The following is a 24,715-nucleotide window of genomic DNA, read 5'->3' on the forward strand; positions in this document are numbered from 1 at the left end:
TGGGATATCAAAGCAAAAAAGTGTTTAAAGGAAAAATGATGTTTAAAAAGTAAAGTCATTGGACAGATACTTCTCGATGAGCCTTTCTACCCCAAATGCTCCTGGTAAACCAGCTGCATGCAGGTTTTATGATCCTACAGCTGGCACTATTTACACTTTTTAATAAGACTATTCTCCAGGTTCTTGCCGAGAGGAACATTATTTGCAAAGCCCTAAACCTACAGAGCATCAAGACAAGACTCTATGTCTAGAAGCAGGCCATAAATATTCATTCTGCATAATCACAACCAACAATGTATTTCTTCTTCTTTCCACCTCCAAGGGGGAAGGTTTACAATGCTTTATTTTTTTAAAATATGACTAAGGGAACTGTTCTCCCCTCCTGGGAGGCACTCAGCACCTGCGGTGCCCAGATGAACTACTGATCACCCTTTAGAGAGGTTTGGAAAAAGCACACACAGCAGGAAAGACTGAATCGGCGCTGGAAAGGATCCAATGGGCATGCTGAGTGCGTCAAGATTTTCCTCACATCTGAAAGGAATTTCTAGTGAGATCTCTGCGTTTGCAGAAAGAATACTATTAGGTTTACTCAAGGAAAGCCCAGAGTCAAGTGATAAAGCACATTCTTTGGATGCAGGTAGTTCAAGCCCCAACATCTCCAAAGGTTTCAAAATAGGGGAGAAACATCGAACCCTGAGGAAAGCCTCTTCCAGAGTTTCGGTGGAATGAAGCTGCCTACTAGCGTAGCAGGCAATACGAAAATTTTCTTGAGGGTCATTTTCAGAGAAAGGGCACAGGGAGCTTGCAAACAGCCCAGGGACGGGCTACTCTTGCACTGGCCATACCCTTGACATCGTTGCTATTTGCATACCAACACAGGGGACGTTGCCAGCACTGGAAGTACCCCCCCCCGCCGCAAGGCCCTCCTTCTACCCCGCCAGCAAACAAAGCACTGGCAGGGAAGGAGCAGAGGACAGGCCACCAGGTGGCCCCCCTTCCATGTGCTGATCATGCCCCCTGGGTCAGCATGTGCATGATGTCAACACAGAGGGCATGGCCAGCCCAGGAAGGGGTGTGTGTGGACCGCACAGCCCCTCTGCTGCTCCTTCCCAGCTGGCAAACAAACTGTTGGTGCTTTCTTTCTCTCCCTCACTCCAAGCAAGGGACAGAAAGAAAGCACCCAGGTGGTGCTTCATTCACCAGCTGGGAAGGAGCACAAGAAGGGGCCATGCCTCACACTCCCAGCCGCCAATCGCTTTGCTTGCTAGCTGAGTGCTGAAGTAGAACAAGGAGGCGGGCCATGGCAGCCCACCTGCCCTGGTGGCCCAAGAACATCCCCCCCCCGTCCAATAGTGGCTACGCCCATGCTTTGGAGGCTCTGGGTGCTGCCACTGCTCACAGAGGTGCGAGATGTGGCTACCAGGGAGACAGCCTTCTCCGAAGTGGCCCTTTGTTTACAGAATGCTCTCCTTTGGGAGACCTTTGAATACATTTGGGCACCAGGCTAAAGTCTTCCTCTTCCGGCAAGCTTTTAATCTGCAGTTGCTGGTTATCCCGGCTTCTGCTGGATCTATATTGGATTACTGGCTGTTCTAATGTTTTTAGTTATTGATATTTGTTTTCTATTGTTTTCTGTTTTGGTTTTAATGTTGTTTGCAAACCTCTCCAAGGACATCCTGTCAGCTGGAGCAGCATTTAATATTTTATACCCCACTTTTTAGCCAGAACCATCTCCCAAAGATGCAAGACAGCTTAAACTAACAATAAGATGCGAAATCGCAGTTGGACATCTCCTTTGGTTAAGTAGTTTCTGGCTAACAACTTGCTGATCTTGAAGCAGGTTCTTAATAACTCTGTTAACTACCATCATATTTACCCAATCCAAGATGACTGCCCCTCGCCCAGTTCTTTCCTATTAAAGGAGGGGGGGTCATCTCAAATTCAGAGTCCTCTTTCTTTTGGGTAAATACAGGTATAAATAACCTGTATGTAAATAACCTGTATTTAACCTCTATCATTTAGGGCATCATCTTACATTCAGAGTTGCCTTCTAGTTGGGTAATTATAGAAGCAAATATTCTGAATAAGGAGGCACCATGGAGAAATTTACAGATGTCACCCTCCTCACAACCGAGGCTCAAGGGAGGGTGCAAAATCGCCTCATCTCATTTTCCTCCACCCCTGAAGGTATGTGTGAGTCAGTGAAATAAGCTGCAGGCAGATTCCAGCAGAGGCAGACCAGGAAGACTTTTAAGAGCTAGCAGAAAGGTTTCTAGTTGGGACCCAGATGTTATGGCTGAGGATGATGGGAATTGTAGTTCAACAGCATCTGGAGATCCAAGGTTCCTGGGCTAGCAGTTGCTTGAGCCAAGCAGGGAATGGAGATGTCTTCGGACACAGAGTTTGGACTCTCCAATGTAACCTTTTGCTGCCTTTTAGGGATGTTCTACCATTTCCCACTTCATCTAGTGCTCAACTTGTATAGTTGTGTAAATAAACCTAATATTAATTAGAAAGACACCATCCAGTGATTAGGGATGAGCACAGCACTGGTGGGGGCTGGTTCAAAGGCGGGGGGATAACTCTAAGGTAGGGGAGGGTGCACTTACCCACCCACCCACGATACGTTTTCCCCGCTGGTGCTCTCTGTCAAACTGGTCTGGCATGGCAGCAGCGTGCCTCTCTGCTACCCCATCCTCTCCTCGGACCGGAAGTAATCCTGCACATGTGTATGTCGGTGCAAACCCGCATGCCTGACGTGTACAAGAGCGTATGCAACAAGCGTGTGCACAAGCCCGACTTGTGCACGTGCGTGGATTACTTCCGGTCACCACCAAGTGATTAGGGATGTGCATGGAACTGGCGGGTGCCAGTTCGAAGGCAGGGGGGATAACTTTAAGGAAGGAGAGGGTACACTAACCCCCCTCCCACCACATTTTCCCCACCGGCGCCCTCTGTAAATCCAGTCCGACAGGGTGGAAGCATACCTCCCTGCCACCCCATCCTCTCCTCGGACTGGAAATGACTGGAAGTAACCCGTGTGCGTGTGCACGCTGGGCACATTATCGCGCACGCCAGGTGTGCTTGAGACATATGTGCACTCGCGCCAACGGGCGCAAATGTACGGTACTTTAAAAAAATATTATTATTATTTTACATATTTGTATACCGCCCAAAACTTACATCTCTGGGCGGTTTACAAGAAGATAAAAACAAAAGTAAAACATTAGTTAAAAACAAAAACAAGAAATTTAAAACACAACAATTTAAAATGTTTAAAACAATATTCTAAAACAACATTAAAAACAATCAAAACAGTATCAGTTAAAAGCCTGGGTGAACAGATGTGTCTTTAAAGACTTTTTAAAAATTGTCAGAGATGGGGAGGCTCTTAGGGAGCGCATTCCAAAGCCTCGGGGCAGCAACGGAGGACGCCCGTCCCTGAGTAGCCGCCAGACGAGCCGGTGGCAAATTCAGATCCTGTTACTTCTAGTCTGACGAGGGAACAGGGCGGCAGGGAGGTACGCTGCCACCCCGCCGGACCCTTTTCAAGCGCAGTGCCAGCGGGGGAAACGTCCTTAAAGGTGTCCCCCCGCCCTTTGAACCAGCCCACGCCAGTTCCATGCACAGCCCCAGCAGAAGGTCCCAGGCTCAGTCCCTGGCATCGCCGGGTAGGATTGGGAGAGACTCCTGCCTGAAACCTTGTAGAGTCGCTGCCAGATAGTATTGACAATGCTGAGCTAGAGAGAACAACGGTCTCATTCTGTAGGAGGCAGCTCCCTATGTTCCTCTGCCAGACTATTCTGCAGAGTCGTCTGGTCCTGGCAAAGAGGTAGAAAGGGCTGCAGGTGAACCAAGGTGGTTGCTAATGGTCAAGATGTTTGCTTGGACATCTGAGTTTCCTTCACATAGTACATTCTTGGCGGGGGGGGAGGTGGAGGGAGCACTCAAACATGCAACCCACCCACCCGCCTGAAGTGAAACAGAGCAGAATGAGCTTTGCCATCAAGTTCTGCTAATCATATGAACAGTGCTAGTCACTTACCCAAGTGGATCCTGCTGCTGTTCCTCAGCTACTAGTCCGATGGCCAGAGGCACTCTTACCCTTGGACTTCTGGGCCAAAGTCCAGGACCTCCACAGCCCCTGGGCCCCATCAAATCCTCTTTAGTCTGTCCTGGGTGGTGTGGTCGCCTAGCCGAGCATGATGATGCTTAATTTGCAAGGGGGGGAGGGCTCCAAAGGCCTTTAGGGCCAGGCTCCAAAATGACCTAGGTGTACCTCTGCCGATGACTATAGGCCACCTCCAGCCTCAGAGGCAAGATGGCTCTAAATACCAGTTGCAGAGGAGCAACAGTAAGAGAGAGGGCATGCCCTCGCCTCTTGCCTGTGGGCTTCTCAGAGGCATCTGGTGGGCAACTGTGTGGAAATAGTAAGCTGGACTCGAGCGCTTTCCAAATTAGCTGCGCAACAGCAGCAAAATGCTTCCGTTCAGGCAAATCACATTTGAAATGTAAACAGCAGGGGGAGCAGTCTCGCGGAAACTAACCACCCGAAAAAACAGCAACCTTCTTACGCCGGATATACGACGTCATAGCACTTTATCGCAACAATTAAATTCGAAACAAGGCATCAGAAATATGAACGGCACCCTGCTGTCAGCACAGAGACTGCGGTATCACAATGCAGGAAGTGTGGAAGCACACTTCAGAGATATGACATGACCCCGTTGCAGGGTCTAATCTGGAAAGCGCCTAGATGGGCCATGGGCCTGAACCAGCAGAGCTGTTCTCACATTCTTATATTCTCCCACACTCTTTAGAAGAGCAGTCAAGCCCTCAAGAATCTCATTCTGAACAGTGCCAGTTTAGCTCAATTCACATTCTCTGAACAGGCCATTTCCCCGCATAACATTACTCCCAATGCACAAAAGCCTAGGGCTGTGTGTGTGTGTGTGTGTGTGTGTGTATATATATATATATATATACACACACACACACACACACACACACACACACACACATATATATATATATACACACAAACTGAGGTTAGACCGCTAAGAACTTCGAATGTCTGTAGAAACCTGCAGCTAGTGTTACTGCTAACTCATTAACGTTTCCACCCTGAAGGCTAATGCAATGCTTAACAGAACTTATTTGTAGAAAGAGAGTGCGTTTCAACACTCTGGCTTAAAAGCAGAGAAGATGCAATGTAACAGGCATATAATTCATGTTGCCCTGGCCAAGTTTTCAGAATGGCAAAATCAGTTTAAACATCCACACAGAGAGATGCAATTGCCCCTTCGTGACCCTACAGTTACTCCCACATAACTATGACATAGGCCGGGGCGGCCAACCTGGAGATAGCCAGCTATTGCTGGACTACAGTTTCTATGATCTCCAGCCACAATAACTTGCAATTGGGGATGATGAGAGTTGTAGTACAATAACAGCTTCTCCAAGATAAGGCTGAGAGAGACTCCTGCCTGCAACCTTGGAGAAGCTGCCGCCAGTCTGTGAAGACAATACTGAGCTAGACAGACCAAGGGTCTGACTCAGTATATGGCAACTTCCTAGGTTCCTATTTAACAACGGGATATCTCCTGGTTGGCCACCTTATAGATTTATCAATTTATAGCATCCATCACATCAATTTATAGAATCCAACATTAAGCTGATTTAATGTTTTAAATGTGTTTCAATCTGTGTTTTATTGTAAACCACCCAGCAGAGACATGAGTTTTGGGAGACATATAAATATAAATAAATAAATAGTGGCACCTGCAACTCCTCCTGCTTGCTCCTTCTGCAACTCTTCCATTTCCTGCCTCTCTCCCTCACCTACTGTAGCAAGCAGAACTCCAGGGGCGCTTTCCAGATTATACCCTAGAACAGCAGTAAAATGCTTCAGCTTGGCAGGATCATATTGGAAACGATCCCCATAATCTCAAACTCCTACAATGGGAAAATACAGCTACTTTTTTGCAACACGCACGCAGCTTCGTAGCTCTACAACGCAAAGATAAAATCCAAAACAAGGCATCGGAAATGTGAACGGGCACCTTGCTGTCGGCGCAGAGACTGCCGTGTCACAACACAGGAAGTACAGAAGCACACTTAGATAGGAACATAGGAAGCTGCCATATACTGAGTCAGACCATAGGTCCATCTAGCTCAGTATTGTCTTCACAGACTGGCAGCGGCTTCTCCAAGGTTGCAGGCAGGAATCTCTCTCAGCCCTGTCTTGAAGATGCTGCCAGGGAGGGAACTTGAAACCTTTCTTCTGCTCTTCCCAGAGTGGCTCCATCCCCTGAGGGGAATATCTTGCAGTGCTCACACATCAAGTCTCCCATTCAAATGCAACCAGGGCGGACCCTGCTTAGCTAGGGGGACAAGTCATGCTTGCTACCACAAGACCAGCTCTCTGCAGTGACACTGTGGTAAGGGTTAATCTGGGAAGCACCCAGGTGTGCTGCTGAACACTGGCTGGGGCGCCCTTAGGGATGGGTGAATAAGGGCATCAATCCAAGCCACATGCCCCCAGACCAGCAGCAGGGAGATTTGTTCCCAATGCAAGTCCACCACGGGGCTGGCTGAGGCAGAGAACAACTGCCGTGGCAGGAAGGAGCTGTGCGCCGCCACCGGTGGCACAGAGATTTCCCACTGCCACTGGCTCAGAGCATGGCTTCTGCCTGTTGCAGCAACGACTGCCCTCTGACTTGGCCCAGACCCACAGTGTGCTCTGCTTGGCAAACCAGAGTGTGCCGTGGGGCCGGCTGAGTTGGAGGGTGGTTGCTATGGCAGGTGGGAGCCACACTCTGGCTGGCAGTGATGGGGGTGGGATTCCAAGCAGAAGTCTCTGTCCTGCTGGGGCCCTCGACCCCCTCCCATTGTCCTGAGTCCTGCACACCCCTAAGAGCAACCCAGATGGGCAATACACCAGGGTGGATTTGATTTAAATCAAACTGATTTAAATCACGATTTAAATCACTAGCAGGGTGGATAAAAATAAAAAAAATCCGATTTAAATTTAAAAAATCTGATTTTTTTGATTTAAATCGGATTTTTTATTTAAATCAGATTTTTTTATTTAAATCAGATTTTTTTTTATTTTTATCCACCCTGCTAGTGATTTAAATCAAATCCACCCTGCAATACACCCATGAGCTGAATGGAGATTTAGCTGCTGGTCTCCTGCTTTAGTAGGAGATGATCTCAAGACCGATGTCTGGTGCTGAACTATCTTGGGGTGAGCTGGCTTACAACCACTGGGTAAACCAAGAAGACATTTAAGCAATGAAAAGAGGGGTGGATTCTTACAATGCCAACATTAAATCGTGTAGGGGGGAAAATGTATTTCCCTATCAAGTGGCTCAGCCTTGATGGAAGTTATTAAAATAATAATTTTCATAGAATGAGCTTATTTGCATTCAGGAGGCTGAAAAGCACCATATGGAACAGTTCGACACAAGCATTTGTTATGCAGACATTTAATACCACAGGACCATGCATTTAGCGTTGGTGGGAGTCAAGACTGAGATGCTCACTTTTTAAAGTGCACTTATAACCTGCTACTGGCTAGGTGATTAGGAGGCGAACAAGCCTTGGAGCCATACAATACAGAAAACTAGGGATGGAAATCTACTAGACACATGCAAAGCCAGTTCTGTTGCTGGACTAATCTGTAGGTAGCTCTGTGCATGCAACAACTCTATCCCTGCCTTTTAATACAAGAATTCACTCTTAAATCAGCTTAAGCTATAAATGCAAGGGTTCTCAAACTTGGGTCCCTAGTTGTTGTTGTACTACAACTCCCATCATCCTCAGCCACAATGGCCGAAGATCACTGTGGCTGGGGATAATGGGAGTCCAACGACATCTAGAAACCCAAGTCTGAGAATCCCTGCCCGAAGGGGCACAATCCTAAACACACTTACTAGTAGGGATGTGCACGAATCTGTTCGGAGGCCCTTTTACGAGCCTCCAAGCAGGTTCAAACACTGGAAGGTTTGAAGACTCCGAAGCAGGGTATGTGTCAGACTTTAAGGGTGCACTTACCCTGCTCTCCGCTTTCTCCCCACCGGTGCTCCATTATGCAAGGCTCCTTTGGGGCAGCAACAGACCTCCCTGTCGCCCCATCCCCTCTTTGGCCAGAAGTGGCCAGAGGTACCTGGTGCACGTCTGTGCGCCGGGCACATGCATGTCTCGTGTGCATGCACACCACGTACTTCCAGCCAAAGAGGGGACAGGGCAGCAGGGAGGTATGTTGCTGCCCCAAAGGAGCCTTGCATAAGAGGATGACGACAGGGGGGGAAGCGGAGGGAGGGGTAAGTGCAGCCTCCTCTGCCCTTATAGTCCTACACTCCACCACCCCCCGCCTTTGATCCATACCCGCCCGGTTCCGTGCACATCCCTACTTATTAGGGAAGTAAGAATGGAGCTTACTTCCAAGTAAGTCGGGATAGGGTTATGCTGTCAAAGTCAGAAGATCAGAGTACTATAGGAAGATCAAGACGCCTCTTTCCAAGGCTCAGTCCCAAATGTTATGCAGAATGAATTGGCAGCATTCTGAACAGCGGCACTTCAGACTGGAGGGGTGAAGGCCTTTTGAAAATCTACATGACAGCTCCCTGCATTCAATGGACAAAGACAAAAAGCAGAGGGCTACATTAAACCTTGTGCTCAGGTGTGCTAGTCAACTTATATAGGCAGTTTCTTACATGGGACTACATTAAAAAATATAATCCTCTGGACAGGGAATAACAGTTGTACCACTGCATTCTGCATAATATGTAGGTCAGCTATTCTAAACGTTTTTTACCCATGCTTGAACTATTCAATGGCATTGCACTCTCCCAGACTCCTCTGAAGGGAAGTTCTACAGAACTAGTGCCACCACAGATAAGGCCCTGTTCTTGCTCCCATCATTCCCAGCCACAATGGCCAAAGTCCAACATCTGGGGACACAAGGTCCTAGAGGACACCCCCTAACATCATCTGGGGACCCCTGCTCTAGGACACTCCACTTTAGAGAGAGTAAGAATGTGAAGCAAGATCTCCCCAGACACAGCAGCCTGAGCTTGTAGGACACATACAGCCAAAAACGCACATTTGCTATGGACACACATCACAGGTTTAAGGCACACATATAGCCTCCTTTATTTCTTCTTCTTCTTTTTCTTCTGAAGTAAAATGTTCTTCGCTTGATATATTATAGCATTAGCCACCAGGCAGGTGACCCTTGCGTTTCTTCCAGAGCAAAATGCCCAGAGGCTAGTCTGTGGATACCAAGCCACAGGAATTAATAGAGGGCCAAAATAAGCAAGGCTGCAAAATTCCAGCTTCCCAAGTGATAAAGGTGGATTCACATAGCCAATTCACCCCCTGAAGAATCTTACATCAAGTCAAATGACTGACTTGATTGTCTATTCTGACTGGCAGCACTAAAGTGTTACCATGAAGTGTATAAGTCCTTCATGAAGAAGCTATTGCGAAAACTACTGGAATCTGGACAGTTTTTTAAGGATTTATCAGTAAGGACTACTCATGAATCATCTCCAAGAGCTTCAGATGAAGCAGAAGATCACTCCTACCTCATCACATGTAGGAGGATGGACATTTTCAGGCTCTAGGAGACGAGATTCCTCTGTGATAAGCAATTGCTATTTCATCTACATAGTGGATATTGTATAAGAATGTTTATATGACTTTTGTCACATTTTTGGGTTTTTAAACATTTTGATATATGTATCATAATTTATTGTATTTGAAAAATACATCATTATATATTTAGTTTACTATGCTTTGAGGTTTCATGTTATATATCTTTTGCATTTGCATGGTTTTTGGGTTCTTTATTCATCTGTAATAGGAACACAGGAAGCTGCCTTATACTGAGTCAGACCATTGGTCCATCTTACTCAGTATTGTCTTCACAGACTGACAGCAGCTTCTCCAAGATTACAGGCAGGAGCCTCTCTCAGCCATCTCTGGAGATGCCAGGGAAAGAACTTGGAACCTTCTGCCCGCAAATGCTCTTCCCAGGGCAGCCTCATCCCTTAAGGGGAATATCTTACAGCGCTCACATGTAGTCTCCCATTCAAATGCAAACCTGGGTGGGCCCTGCTTAGCAAAGGGGACAATTCATGCTTGCTACCACAAGACCAGTTCTTGTGGTAGATAGTGAACCAAAGCTTGCACGTCAGGGTCTCTCATTCAGAAGATCTGACTTATAGGTAAGGTAAAGTGTGCTGTCAAATTGATTTCGACTCCTGGTGCCCAGAGCCCTGTGGTTTTCTTTGGTAGAAAACAGGAAGGGTTTTACCATTGCCTCCTCCAGTGCAGTATGAGATGATGCCTTTCAGCATCTTCCTATATCGCTGCTGCCCGATATAGTACCAGCGGGGATTCGAACCAGCAACCTTCTGCTTGTTAGTCAAGCATTTCCCAACTGTGCCACTTAAGGTGACTTACAGGACAGTCAGCAAAATGTATTTAACACATTTCTTCATAAGATGAATTGCTTCTTTAGGAGATTCCCACAGGAAACCTGCCTTGGTTAAGAGAGGATGATGTAACCTCTTTTTAACCAAAGAAAACACCCCTCCCCCTTATAATTAAATACACATCTGCTCACCTGGTTTAACTTTTGTCTCATGCATCAGACATCCATTATCTCCCTCTGAGTCTACTCACAGCAGAGTAGCTACTGTACTTGACCACACCCACAGCCTTGACCAAATACTACAGGGGTGGGGGGCACACTGATTGGGAGAAGAAGCCCCTCCAAGAAAAAAAAGGACCAAGGTTAAGTAGCAAACCTAGAGACAGACAGTCCTTAGAAGGTTCCTCAAGTTGCAAGGCACAACTTTTCAAAGGTTGTATTATTTGTGTGTGCATTTGTATTACTTTTTAAAGAGACATTACTGTGCCAAGAGAAGGAAAGAGACCTTGTTTTTGTTAGCAAGGCATTAGCTGCTGGTGATTTATTCTTCTTCTCTAGTCCATTGTGCCTAAATCTCAGCTCTAGGATGGTTTCACTCAGTCCTTCCCTTGTAAATAAAAATGAGGTAACTACAAGTTTCCCAGGAAGTTCATGATCTCACCAGCCCCACCCAGCATGAAAGAACCTGTCCACAGTAGGAATCAAGGGACAGTCAACATCTCTCTACACTCAAATAATCAAATCAGCTCACAAGAGGAACTAACCCCAGGGTTTGGTCTAATTTGTTTGGGGTTTTATGCTCCATTGAGTGGCAAACAGGCTAGGCATTTAATTTTGCTATGGAACTTGCAAAACAAGTCAGTATTTAAAGATCAGGAGAGCATTCCTAGAAGAAAGTCTTCTTAGCTCCCCGTCCAGAGGTTTCCACACCTGAGTCCCAAGCTGCTGATGGACTACGTCTCCCATTATCCCCCAGCCACAATGGCCTTGGGACCCCTGGCCTAAGCCAATCAAATTTAGTTGTCACATCTCAACACAAGAAGGGACCCCAAACAAGATATTAAAAACTTTCCCTACAGAAACCAGATCAAGCAATGATTTGCAATAGGGGTCCCAGAGTTATCTCATGGCAAGGCTCCTGTACCTTTAACTTCAGCTGCAAGACAAGATGAAAGTCAACAAGTGATGTTTCCCCTGATTACTACATCTCCATGACAGGAAAAACTGCACTTGTGGAACTGCACTTGCATGTCAGGATGCTCTTAAGGGCACAGGAGTCCTAAACAGAAAGAAAGCTAGCAAGCCTACTCTGTGGACCGTTGAGTACAAAAGTCACTTTAGGAAGAAGCAGGCGCTGGCAAGAACTTTGCCCTAGTGAGCTTTTGGGAGCTTGCAATATACTCATTTCCTTATGATTGCACATTCCTTACTAAGCATGTAGTGAGAGGAGCTGGGAAGTGGTGTCCTACTCCTCCTCTGGCAAATTCCAGAGGTGTAGCCCTGTCGGTTGGTTTTGCTGATAGAGACTATGCGTCCTGTGGCATCCTAAAGACTACCCAAATTTATTAGCTTTAAATTTAAATTATTTATTTAAATTTTAAATAAATTAATAAATAATTATTAGCTTAAATTTATTAGCATAAGCTTTTAAGCAACACAACTCATTATAAGATGCACCAACTGGCAGATACACACACACCACAGAGGAAACACACACACTATAAACAGTAGAGCTAAAAGACTGTGAAATTCAAGAGGTACAGTCAATGGCATTTCTACGCAAAGCTCAGATGAATACAAGAGAAGCACAGTGGCCATTCCTAAGGGTAAGTGTGCAATCAAGTCGATTTTGACTCCTGGCGCCCACAGAGCCCTGTAGTTTTCTTTGGTAGAATATGGCGTGGTTTACCATTGCCTCTTCCCGCGCTGTATGAGATGATGCCTTTCAGCATCTTCCTATATCGCTGCAGCCTGATATAGGTGTTTCCCATAGTCTGGGAAACATAACAACAGGGAAACATAGTCTGGGAAACATAACAACAGGGATTCAAACCGGCAACCTTCTGCTTGTTAGTCAAGCATTTCCCTGCTGCACCACTTAAGGTGACATTCCTAAGGGTAGGAGTTGGCAATCACAATACAATTCTAGCTTTGCTGCGCTCCTTTAGTACCTGTAGTGGGATAGAAACATCTTTGTCCAATAATGCTCTAGTGAGCTTGAAGGATGAGCAGGTTTGAACAGACATGGGTACCACCACTCCTAGTCTAACAGTATTCACTACACCAGAGGTTCCCAACTTTGGATCCCCAGATGCTGCTGGACTAGGGATGTGTGAACTGGCTCAATCTTGAGCAGGTTCGCCATTGAACTGGTCTAGCCAGTTTAGCTCAAGGTTGAGCCAAACCCACCCACCCCCTGGCCAACTCAGGGATGACCCAGTTCGGGCTGCTTCCAGCCCATTCTGGGCTTCTCTGAACTGGTGGTGGCCATTTGGGAGGCCACCACACATGTGCACTGGCCATCTGTGTGACCGGGTCACGCAGATGGCCAATGCGCATGCGTGGCAGCCTTCAGAATGGCTGTCACCAGCACCATGAGACTGGGGGGAGGCTGGCAGGGAGAGGGGAAATCGCGGAATACCACCACCCCCATGGCCAGAGGTGGTGAATATATATATTTTTTTAAAACACCCCTGACTGCTGAGCCAAATAGTGTGTGTGTCTGTTGGGGCAGGGGGACTGTACATGCCCAGTTCAGTTCAAGTCCAGTTCAGACTCAAACTGAACAAACCAGTGTTGTGCACACCCCTATGTTGGACTACAACTCCCATCATCTTCAGCCACAACAGAATAGCTGATGGGAGTTTTAGGCCAACAGCAACTGGGGACACGCTACTACACCAATTCTCCCTATTCCAGTATCAACATGTCCCAGTCCTGAGTTGAGACTTGGCCAGAAACCAGAGCCAATGGATCGGAAGAGCCCAAAGGTTGGTCCAATCCAACCCCCTATGTATATCTGCTCTGCATCCACACAGAGAGCATCGATCTCCATACCACAGTGGGTCAAAAGCAGGATCAGCCAGGGCAGTTCACTGCAGTGAACTAAGCTATCCGGAGAGGAAACGTCTGCTAGAACTGAAGCTGAGCAGTCAGGTTTGCCAGGCCACAACCCAACAACGACCTTTGAGATCACATTTGCCCTACTGCAGCCAAGGGAGGAGGGCCGGCAGACAGAAAGACCTGGGCGAAAAATCAAAGCTGCCTGCTTTATGAGTGCTTTTATAAAGGTAACACACTTGTTTTGCAGGTTGCCAGGGAGTGAGCAACTGTGGCAACACACCACAAAGAGCTTTCATTAATCAATTCTGACTGGAGATGGGAAGGAATTCTGTCCACCCTGCCCCCCAAATAGGGCTGCCCAAGCACCAACAAAAACCCATTACCAGATCACCCCTTATGTGGATTTTACTGGGGTTAACTTCATACCACCACATCTCCAGGTATGCCAAAGAACAAAGATGGGGTACCCCCCCACACACACCTACCACCCTTTACTCTCAGGAAGGGAATCACTTTTCCAGTCTCTAAAGGGAGTCAAAAAGGAATCAAAATTAAAATGGATACCTTCTCAGAAACCAAGTGACACCCCTTATGAGCTATAGGGCTTGACGGCTCTAAAACAAGGGGTATTCCCTACAAGATTAAAGGACGGTGGGCAAGTCCCACTCAAACTAAGAAAGAGGGAGAGTATCCCAAAAGAAGTTAGGAGATCAGCACAGCAGCAAGAGGTTCCCAAGATGAAGGCAACAGCTTTCCCCCTCCAGCCTGGGAAGCAGCAGTGGACCTGCAGTCATTCATACAAGCCTTTCAGGAGAGAAAGAAAGGAAACAAAACCAAGCCAGTAACAGCAAAGAGAGCAGAGCAGAACAGGTGGAGGAGGATTCCCCGCTGCTAAGTTGCATAGCAACAAAAGTTTTCAACTGGTTTTTTTTCTCTTCTGTAAAGCAGGAAGCTGTGCAGAAACTAGGAAGCAGGTGGGCAGGAAAAGATCCTGAATTGGGATGAGAAGTGGGTAGCTCCACCAGCAAAGAAATAGTTTGGGACTCCAAGACCAGAATTAGAGTCCTACTCTCCACCATTAATTTGTTGCATTATTATTATTATTATTTACATTTTATATCCCGCTCTTCCTTCAAGGAGCCCAGAGCGGTGTACTACATACTTAAGTTTCTCCTCACAACAACCCTGTGAAGTAGGTTAGACAGAGAGAAGTGACTGGCCCAGAGTCACCCAGCAAGTCTCATGGCTGAATGGGGATTTGAACTCGGGTCTCCCCAGTCCTAGTCCAGCACTCCAACCACTATACCATGCTCTTCTTTGGCACATTTGAGCTCAGGGTGGCATACCTGCGTTCATCCTATTTCATTCCAACAGCCACCCTGCCAGGTAGATTAAGCCAAAGAATCATGATGACCAGTTGTGGGTCACCAAGCAAGTTTTGCAGGTGTGACCAAAGATTCAAAGCCAGGTTTTTTTCAGTCCACTCTCACCACTACCAGGCACTGCCTCACTAGGAAGTCACGGGGATAGCCTTGAGCATAATATTCCCTCTGCCTCAGTTTCCCACCTGCAACCACCCCGACTTGCCTCTCAGCACTGCAAACAAGGGCACCCCGGGAGCAAGCGGAAAAGCCAGTCACAGAAAACGTTAAGGCTGCCGGTAGGGGCTGAATTCCCCACCAAAGAAGCAAAAGGAACGTCGCTAATTGAGCAGTGAACTGCAGAGCCCACCAAAAAAGTGGCGCGTGGGAACGAGAGGAGGAGAGAACGAGAAGCAACAGCAGCCAGAACTCCGCGGAGGGAGCCCTGAATCCATGGCAGGCTGGAGGACACCCCCCCCCCCCCGCATCTCCTCCAGCCCTTTCCTCACCTTGCTGTACAGCTCCGTCACCGACATGTCCTGGCTGGAGACGCGCAATCCAAGGGGGGCGCACGGCGAGGCGCAGCGGCTGGCGGCGAGGGGCGCAAAGCAAACCGAGAGAAGGTCCCCAACGGCTCCAACGCGGCTACAATCCAGAGTCCGCAGCACCGGCGGGGAAAGAGAAAGCCCGGCGTTTACACCTCGGGGCCAAGCCACATGGCAGGCAGGCAGGAGAGGGAGGGAAGGAAGGAAGGAGAGCCGGCGGCGGCGGCGGCAGCAGCACCCCGGGAAGCGCCTCCTAAAGCTCCATGCGCGACCTTTGCCCGGCCTCGGCAGCTGAAGTTACTGTATTTACAAAACGCCCAGAGAGGAGCGAGGCGGGGAAATTGCTGCCCGGCGAGGCGGAGCTCGACTGCCGCTCCCCGTTCAGGTAGAGGAGGTGCCGCGGAGGACGCGGGGGGCGGCGGCGAGCAATCAGCTGGCCGGTTCCGCTTTCCCTCGCTTGGCGAAGGAGGTGGCTGGAGTTGCTTCTTCCTCAGTCCCCTTGCAGCGCCGCCGGGAGCTCTTGGCGCACCAATCAGCCGGCACGTAGGCAGCGCTCGCCCTCTGCTGGTCGCTGGACAAATCCGCCCCCCCTTGAAAAGCCAAATAAAGTTTTGCGTTTTTTTAAGCGGGTGTGTGTGTTTGGGGGGTGGGGTGTCTATTTTTGTTTTGTTTTTTCTGTTCTTTTAATAAGTCATTGGGAATACAACATATAACACCCCCACCCCCATCAGTGCATGGTCCCTGCAAGAAAACTTCGCCTTTTATTCAATACAAAGGAATTCCTGCTGGAAAAACTACAAAAGTTGGCCACCTGCTTTTATCACTGGTTTTCGGGATCGTGTTGTTGTGAACTACCCAGAGATGGAAGTTTAGGGCGGTCTACAAATTTGATAAATAAATAAAATTTGCCATGGGTTTGTTCTCTTTCAGGCCTGGTTTACCCATGCAGCAGAATGAAGTGGGAAGGAGGCAGAATAAGCTTCTAGAACTGATCCTTCAGACTCCAAGCGGAAGACCTTTTTCTTTTTTTTTAATGCTCCCTCATTTAAAAAAAAACCACACACACACAGACACAACCTCCTGCAAGTAGAAAACTAGCATGCAGGGAATAGGTGGGGCTCGAACATTGCTTGCTGATTTATATTATTATTATTATTATTTATTTACACAGTCAGACAGGTGTTATTGTCTGGTTTGTTTTATCCAGACATCGAGTCCTTCCCAAGGACCTGGGATGGCTGAATTTATTATTATTATTATTATTATTATTGCTGGGAGTGTGTTTACACAAGGGAGCAAAAAAAATTGTTTTCACCAGCTGCAACTTCAAAGTAGGCCTTTGCTGAAACTATTTTTTAAAAAGTTTTTTGTTAACTATTTTTAAATTTTTATGATTTTAAAGTTGCTTTAATCGACTTTTTTTTAAAAAAATGTGTACACTGCCTTGAGATTTAGGAGTTAGAGGGGTTATAAATATAATACATTTAAATAATGTGTTCCCTCTGCCTCAGGAAGGGGCGGATTACCACATAATCAATACAAGCAATTGCCTACGGTGCCAAATCTTGGGGCGGAGGGGAAATTCAATCTCCCCCCCACACACACACTTTTAAAACTGTTGTTGTGCAGTGGCAGAGCAATAGGGTCAGTGGTGGGAGCTCCGCCCACCTCCCAAACCATGACAGGTGAGGTCGGGCACTGGAGGCGGCAGAGACAGCAAAAGAGCTCCTCACACAGGCCTGCCTGCCTCCCAAATGACACAGATTGGGCCGATTTCAGGCCTTTGCACATGTGCACGTGTGCGCAGAGGCCCATTTCAGCCCGTTTGGGGCCTCTGTGCACATGTGCAAAGGCCTGAAATCGGCCCGATCTGTGTCATTTGGGAGGAAGGCGGGCCCATGCGAGGAGGTCTTGCTGCCGTCTCTGCTACCTCCAGTGCCCAACTTCACCTGTCATGGTTTGGGAGATGGGTGGATTCCCTGCCGCCGTCCCTGCTGCACAGCAGCAGGTTTAAAAGTGAGGGGGGAAGATTTAACTTTCTCTCCCCCTCAAGCCCTTTACTTGTAAAGAGGAGCCCTTGCCTCTGGGGTAGCAAATCTTTGGCTGCAAAAAGCTTAATCCACCCCTGGCCACCTACTCCCTTATTCTTCATGAATCAAATTCAGACTGAACCACCTGTTGTCAAACCAACTGGCCAGTCTCTTTGTCCGAACCGTTTTGGCAGTCCAAACGCAGCTATACTTGTAACAGGGAATGTGGTGAGGATTCGCCTTTACAAGTAAAGGGGACACAGGAACATAGCTGAAATCCGAGCAAATCTGGGTGGGATGCTTAAAATCTGTGTGAAACTCGTGGCAACTCTAGTCTTAAGGGTCTTTTTTAAAAACAGCCAGATATGGATGGAGAAACTCTAATTTTAACAGAGTGCTTTCCAGAGCCCCGGGGCAGCCACAAAGGCGGCCCAGTCCTGAGTAGCCACCTAAAGGGCCAGTGATAGCCGTAACCAGACCTCCCCAGATGATCTTAATAGGCAGAAGGGTTCGTGACAAAGGAGGCTCTCTTAAATACCCTGGACCCAAGCCATTCAGGTAATAACAAGCCCTTTGTATTTCACTCAGAAACATATTGGTAGCCTGTGCAGTTCTCCTAAGATCAGCATTGCACGGTCTCTCCAGGTGATCCCAGAGACCCATCTGTCTGCCGCATTCTACACCAACTGTAATTTCCAGACTATGTGCAAAGTAGCCCCATGTAGAGTGCACTACAGTAGTCAAGCCTAGAGATTGCCAGCATATGTACCATTGTTTTAAGGTCATTCTCCTCCAGAAATGGGCATCACTGACATATCAGCTGTATCTGATAAAAAGTGCTCCTGGTCACTGCCTCAACCTGAGAGACCAGACAGAGAAAGTTTTGGATCCAGGAGCAATCCCAAGCTATGTACTTGTTCCTTCTGGGGAAGTGTAACCCCATCTAGAACAAGCAGATCTACACCATCTCTCAGGGCCCAGCCCCCCACAGTCAGTGAGTAAAGTAAAGTAGTGCCATGGAGTCAGTGTCAATTCCTGGCGCTCACAGAGCCCTGAGGTTGTCTTTGGTAGAATACACGAGGGGTTTACCATGGCCATCTCCTGGGAAACATACCAGCAGGGATCTGAACTGGCAACTTCTTGCTCCCATCTTCTTTGGATTCAACTTCAGTTTGTTATCCCCTGTGAAGAGAGTCCACGCTCTCACTCTCACTCCTCTCACTCACCCTATCAGACAAACACAGTCCAAACCAGAAGGGGAGGACAGAGGGAAAGATACCAGATGGAAATAGAACTCCTACCCCACCATATCTCTTTACATTGCCTTCTAGGAGCTGCCCTCCGGGCATTTTCCAGACTACGAGATTTGCAACAGGTAAAATGTTGCAAAGTGTGACGGAATAGTGCAACGTCTTAAAACCGAGAGTAAAGCGTTATTCAATGCTTCATTGTCGGCTGGTGGCAATTCATATTTTCTGTCCATTGCAAGGTGTTATCAAGGCAGGATTATCCATATTCTCCTTGAAATGCTTTTATCTGCCCCTCCTCCTGCTCCATTTGGGACAATGGAGTTGCGGCAGAGGGTGGTGGGACATGAAATTTTTTTTGAGGGGGGGCGGACTTCTTGGCTGCCTTGTGCAAATCCACCAGCAGGGGGAAGCGCCATTCCAAAACAAAAATCTAACTTTGTCTTGCATCATTCCAGTTTCGTGCAAAGAATAACCGGTGTGAGGGGGGAAGTGTTTAAAAGAAAAGAAAAGAGGGGGAGTGGAGTGGGTGAGGAGATCCTTTGGAGTGACAAAACAAGGGAACTGCTTATTGTGGCGGCGGGTGGGGGGGAGGGAAGCAAAAGGGAATCCTGTGGCGAGCCAGGGAGGGGGAAAGACAGGAACTGGTGTGCCTCCAAAGAAAGAAAGAAAGAAAGAAAGAAAATAAATAGGAGGGAGGAGGTGAGCGCTCCTCCAGTGAGGGTGTGGGATTGCACAGAAGTAAATGAATCATGATTCAGTTCAATGGTTCCTTTTAAGTAAGTGACTGTTGTCTCTCCCTACCCTTTGCCTTGTAGTAAACAAGTGGGATTGCACAGAAGTAAATGACTTAGTTCAATGGGCTTCCTCTTCAGTAAAACATTCACAAGAAAGGGTTGGATTCAGAAATCTGCTCAGCTGCACTGCACTAGTATGAGTCTCAGGCTAAAGTAGCAAATTAAAAGGGAAAGAAAGAAGGGATGGGGGGGCATAAGCAAAGGGATGAGGCGAAGAGAAGCGAGGGAGGGGAGAAGGGGGAGAGAGAATCAGGAAGGGGCAAATGGGGAAGGGAGGTGAGCCAGGAGTGTCCTTGAAGAGCACAGAAGTGTGTGTGTGTGTGTGTGTGTGTGTGTGTGTGTGCGCGCGCGCGCATTGTTGGCGTTGAGGTCTAGGGGAGAGCAGCTCCTCCCTTTTATCACTATGTGTCAGGTCCTTGATTGCAATTATGATTCAATCTGCATTCATGATCTTGTTATGTGTGGCCAATGGGGCTGCTGATGTCCCTTTCCCTTACTTCCCCATCTCCATCACCCACTCTGTTCATGGTCTCTCTTTCTCAGTAAGCATCTGCTCCCTTCCAGAGGCATCCCCTTCCTCTCTCCATCTGTTCCTGCCCATTCCCTTTCTACCTCCCACCCTCCTCTGCAAGCATTCAGACCATCTATGCCTGCACACTCTGAAGACCTCTTCATTCCATCATAGACTTTTTATCCCCCACTCCCTGGCTAGCAGCCTCCAGTTCTCCCTCTCTGCTGATCTCTCCCCCAAATGCATGAAACCCTCCTGCCCTCCCCTGCAACACACACCCTTGGAAGTGCGGCTTTGGTACATAGCCTGGCTGTGCAGCGTGTGTGTGGGGGGGTGTAGTAGAGAACAGAGCACCCTCCCCTCGTGGAACCCGGGTCTGTCTGTGTATGTTTTGTTTTAAGTCAGTGACACCTATATCAGGCAGCAGCAATATAGAAAGATGCTGAAAGGCATCATCTCATACAGCACGGGAGAAGGCAATGGTAAACTCCTCCTGTATTTTACCTAAGACAACCACAGGGCTCTGTGATTGCCAGGAATAGACACCAACTCAATGGCACACTTTACCTTTACTTGTTTCATGCTATTACATTATTGTGAGTTCAGTTGCTGCTTGTGCCCTCAAGAACCCACATATTATACTGCATGTGTCACAGTGTGTGTGTGTGTGTGTGTGTGTGTGTGTGTGTGTAGGGTAATGTTTAACTTGATTGATTATGTGGTTCCTTTGAAATGGAGGAGGAGCAGTGGGCATTCTGTGAATAATTTGGATGGATGATGGTATGGTGCTTTCCAACTTGAATTTTTGAATTCAAGTTTGGAATGCAAATGTGTATATTTGTGTCTTGGTTTTACATAAAATGTGTGTTATTTATTTGTTTGTTTGAAATGTTAAGGGAGTCTCAAACATGCTGATTTGCCCCCAGCCCTGCACCCCACTAGGGACAACCCTGCCTATATAAAGGGCCAGAAATGTAGCGTCCAATAGTCGTGCCTCTCACTCAACCTATCGGACAAATGTGTTCCAGCTGCAGAATGTTTTAGCAATTAGGGCAAGCAAGCAACAGGTAGCAGTCAGAAGGGAGGATGGATAAAACCCCAGCTACAGCCCATCCCTCTCCAAAGCCAGAAGGGGGGGGGGAGGCGGGGAGAGAAGCCAGATGGCAATAAAACTCCTACCCCACATTGCCTACTCTCTTAAAGAGAGCTGGGCACTTTCCAGATTACACCTTGCAACAAGTTCATGGTGGATCTCGGAAGTGTGCTTCCACACTTCCTGTGTTGTGACACCCCAATCCCTACGCTGACAGCTGGGTGTTGTTCAGATTTCCAATGCCTTATTTCGAATTTAATTGCTATGATATAGTGCTATGATGTTGTATATCCAGCGTAAAGAAGTTGCTATTTGGGGGGTTGTTCGTTTCCACGAGACTGCTCCCCCTGCTGTTTACATTTTGAATGCGAGCTGCCTGAATGGAGGCATTTTGCTGCTGTTGAGCAGCTAATCTGGAGAGCACCCTTAATAATTAAAAATGGTATGCAAGATAAAATAACACCTCACAACAAAATAGGACAGCAGGAAAAAGTAGGATAAGAGAGTAAATATGATTAGCAGCTCAAAAAACTTCGCCTTTCCCCAAGTGTCTTGTAAATTCTGGGAGGAAGGGAAAGTATTTGGGAAAACAAGACAAAGAAACAGGAGAGTTATCAAGAAGCATTTAGGGGAGGCTTATGTCCTCCTTTGCTCTCTCCAATAGACAATAAAGCTCTTCTCATGATCCGTGAGAAAAGCTTCTGTCGGCTTGCAGGGAAAGCAGGCTTAGCCCACTCTCCTTGCAAACGAGTAGCTGCTCGTAGCTGGGCAGCCGGATCAGCCGCCCACACGGCTGCCAGCTCCATTACGGAGCCAGCAGGAGGCTGCAGGGATCAGGGGCTGCACAGCCTCCAGAAGTCCCAGGATACCCCCAGAGTGGTCCTCAGGGCCAGACCGTTCATTTCTGCTGCTGCTCTCTGCTCCAACCAGTTTTGTGTGCTCGAGAACACTGTGTGAATCCATGGGGGTTGTGTGTGGTTTTGGGCAGGGGACTTGTGGTGAATGATCATTGGGGGCTGTGTAGGAACATAGGAAGCTGGGTCCGGCCCTGCTCGGCGGCCCCTCTAGTTACGCCCTGTGCACATGACGTCACATGCACAGGGGTGTGGCTCAGGCTCCAGAAGAGCCCCGAGCAAACTCCCCCTGTCCACGAGCACTTGCTGCCTGACAACATATTTCTCTTTCTCTCCCTCCAGCAAGGGAGAGAAAGGGAAATACATGCTGTCAGGCAGCAAGCGCTGCCTGAAAAGGACAGGAAGAGCCTGCTCGGGGCTCTTCAGAGCCTGAGTGTGGGGAGTTCACTCAGGGCTCTTCTGGAGCCCGAGCCACGCCCCCCTGTGGGCTTCAGTGGCCACTTTTATTGACGGCCCGGGTTCTTTGAACCTGTTCACACAATGGTGCCTCCACCCCAGGAAAGCAGGAAACCTGAGTTGCAGGATTTCAGTAGGCAGACAGAGCCACGTATTATTTTTGACATTTCTCAAAACAGTTGCTAGAAGTGGTTGTTGATAAATGCTCCATGTTGCATTTGAATTCATTAGCATAATGCAAGCAAGTTTAGGAATCCATCAGCAGGTGAGCATAGTTTGTGTGTGTGGAAGGAGTGGACTTGTTTTCTGTTTCTCCTGAGAGAAACTCACCTCTTTCTCCTAGAAAATGGGTTGAAATTAATTAAGTCGCCCTTGCCCCCGTGAAGCAATTCGGTCCAGAGACTAAAATTACCTAGCTGCACCCCTGAGTGTGATTTCCTTGCTGCATTTCTTTGGAATTTCCTGAAAGAGTGTGGCTGAGCACTTTGGGAAACAGGATGTGGGGCTGGAGTGCACACTCAGCAAATCCCTTTCCAAGCAGCATTTTGATGATTGAGCATGCAGCCAATTACATGTACACTTCCTGGGAAGTAAGCTCCATTGAATTCAATGGGATTTGCCTCAAAATAAAGAGACAACAATTTGCCTAGAAAATGGTGTCACGATGAGAAGATGAATGGAAGATCATTTTTAAAAGGCTGGCCTGGCTCCCAAGAAGCCACATTTGGAGGAGGAAACAGCAGCAGCTCCAGAGTAGGCATGGAACTGGGTGGGGATGGTTAGAAGGTGGGGGTGCATGGGGTGCATCTTTAAGGGCAGAGGAGGGTGCATTTACCCCTCCACTTTCCCCCACCGGCACGACATTTTTTTAAAAAGCCATCAGGGTGGCAGCATACCATAGGGATGTGCACGGAACCGCAGCTGAGGTGGCGCTTTAAGGGAGGGTGCACTTACCCCTCCCACCGCTTTCCCCCTGCCGGCATCATTATATCCTAAAAACCTTCAGGGTGGCAGCATACCTCCCTGCTGCCCCGTTGCCCTCCTCAGCCAGAAGTGGCCGGAAGTACTGGGCGTGCATGCGCCTGTCGTGAGCGTGCATGTGCAAATCAGATGTGCGCACACGACGCGCGCCTACCACCGTGAAGGTTTTTAGGAAACAATGATGCCAGCAGGGGGGAAGCGGGAGGAGGGGTAAGTGTACCCTCCCCCTGCCCTTAAATCACCACCCTTGGGGCCTTTGAACTTCAAACCAGCCCCATGTTTGAACCTGTTCAGAGGCCCGTAAGAGGGCCTCCGAACAGGTTCATGCACATCCCTAGCGTACCTCCCTGCCGCCCCATTGCCCTCTACTAGAAGTAACTAGAAGTATCCGAGGCTCAGATACTTCTGGTAAAGGGGGCAATGGGGCAGCAGGGATGTACGCTGCCGTCCCAATGGACTTTAAAAAAACGAAGCACCAGCAGGGAAAAGCGGAGGGAGGGGTAAGTGCACCCTCCCCACCCTTAAAGATGCACCCCCACCTTAAAACCGGCAGAACTGCCTGCCATTCAAACCGGTTTGGAGGCCCATAAAGGGCTTCCAAACCGATTCTGTGCATATTCCTACCCCAGAGGTGACTGTTAAATCTTGAGGATCAGCTGACTGCATGACATATGGGTTCCTGGGGGGCCTTGGCTCGCTAGGTAGGCCCCTCTCAGCTCCCTGGGGAGAAGCCGCAGTAGTCTGGTAACAGCACCTCCTAAGAGCATGGGGGCTTGGGTGGAGAGCCCCATGCCCCATGTCTCTGTGGGCAGCTTGCTCCCAAGGTGCCTCTGAGAATGTGTGGAAAGCCTTCAGGTACGTTGGCTGGAGCCACCCTGGCTGAGCCTGCCAGTGAGTATTGTGTAATGCTGGAGTGTAATCTCGATTCGAGTTCAAATCCCCATTCAGCCATACAACTCAATGGGTAACTCTGAGCCAGTCACTTATCTCCCAGCCTAACTCACATCACAGAATTGCAGTGAGGATTAACGTGTGTGTGGGTGTGTGGTTACATTACATTGCATTGGCTGGGAGCGGGGACATTGGGCGTTGCATTGTTGTGGCATCATCTTGCTGGATCCCTGTGAAGGTAGTAATTTTATTTTTGATGGTTTGAATCTGGTATTGCATTGCACTGGAGGGAGTGAAATTACTGACTGCATTGCTGGTACTTGCTGTGTGTTGTAGGAGGTAGTGTCATAGGGCTTTGCATGGGGGTGAAATGAATTATTGTGAGGTTGGCAGGGGGCTCCAGGACCTTGTTGGGGAGATGGTTAGCATAGATCTTATTTCA

At 48.1% G+C, this 24,715-nt stretch overlaps 1 protein-coding gene across 1 annotated transcript in view; it reads right to left on the reverse strand.

Annotated features, from left to right (window-relative positions):
- The window catches only part of MYO5B (myosin VB), a 390,467-nt gene extending 374,485 nt beyond the window's left edge, over nucleotides 1–15,982 (reverse strand). Inside the window, exon 1 of the mRNA XM_053303356.1 lies at nucleotides 15,378–15,982. Within this exon, the coding sequence (XP_053159331.1) occupies nucleotides 15,378–15,404 (27 nt within the window). The 5' untranslated portion in view covers nucleotides 15,405–15,982. The remainder of the gene's footprint in view (nucleotides 1–15,377) is intronic.
- Nucleotides 15,983–24,715: the final 8,733 nt, after the last annotated feature.

Source organism: Hemicordylus capensis, chromosome 2, assembly GCF_027244095.1.
Source record: "Hemicordylus capensis ecotype Gifberg chromosome 2, rHemCap1.1.pri, whole genome shotgun sequence".
NCBI lineage: Eukaryota > Metazoa > Chordata > Lepidosauria > Squamata > Cordylidae > Hemicordylus > Hemicordylus capensis.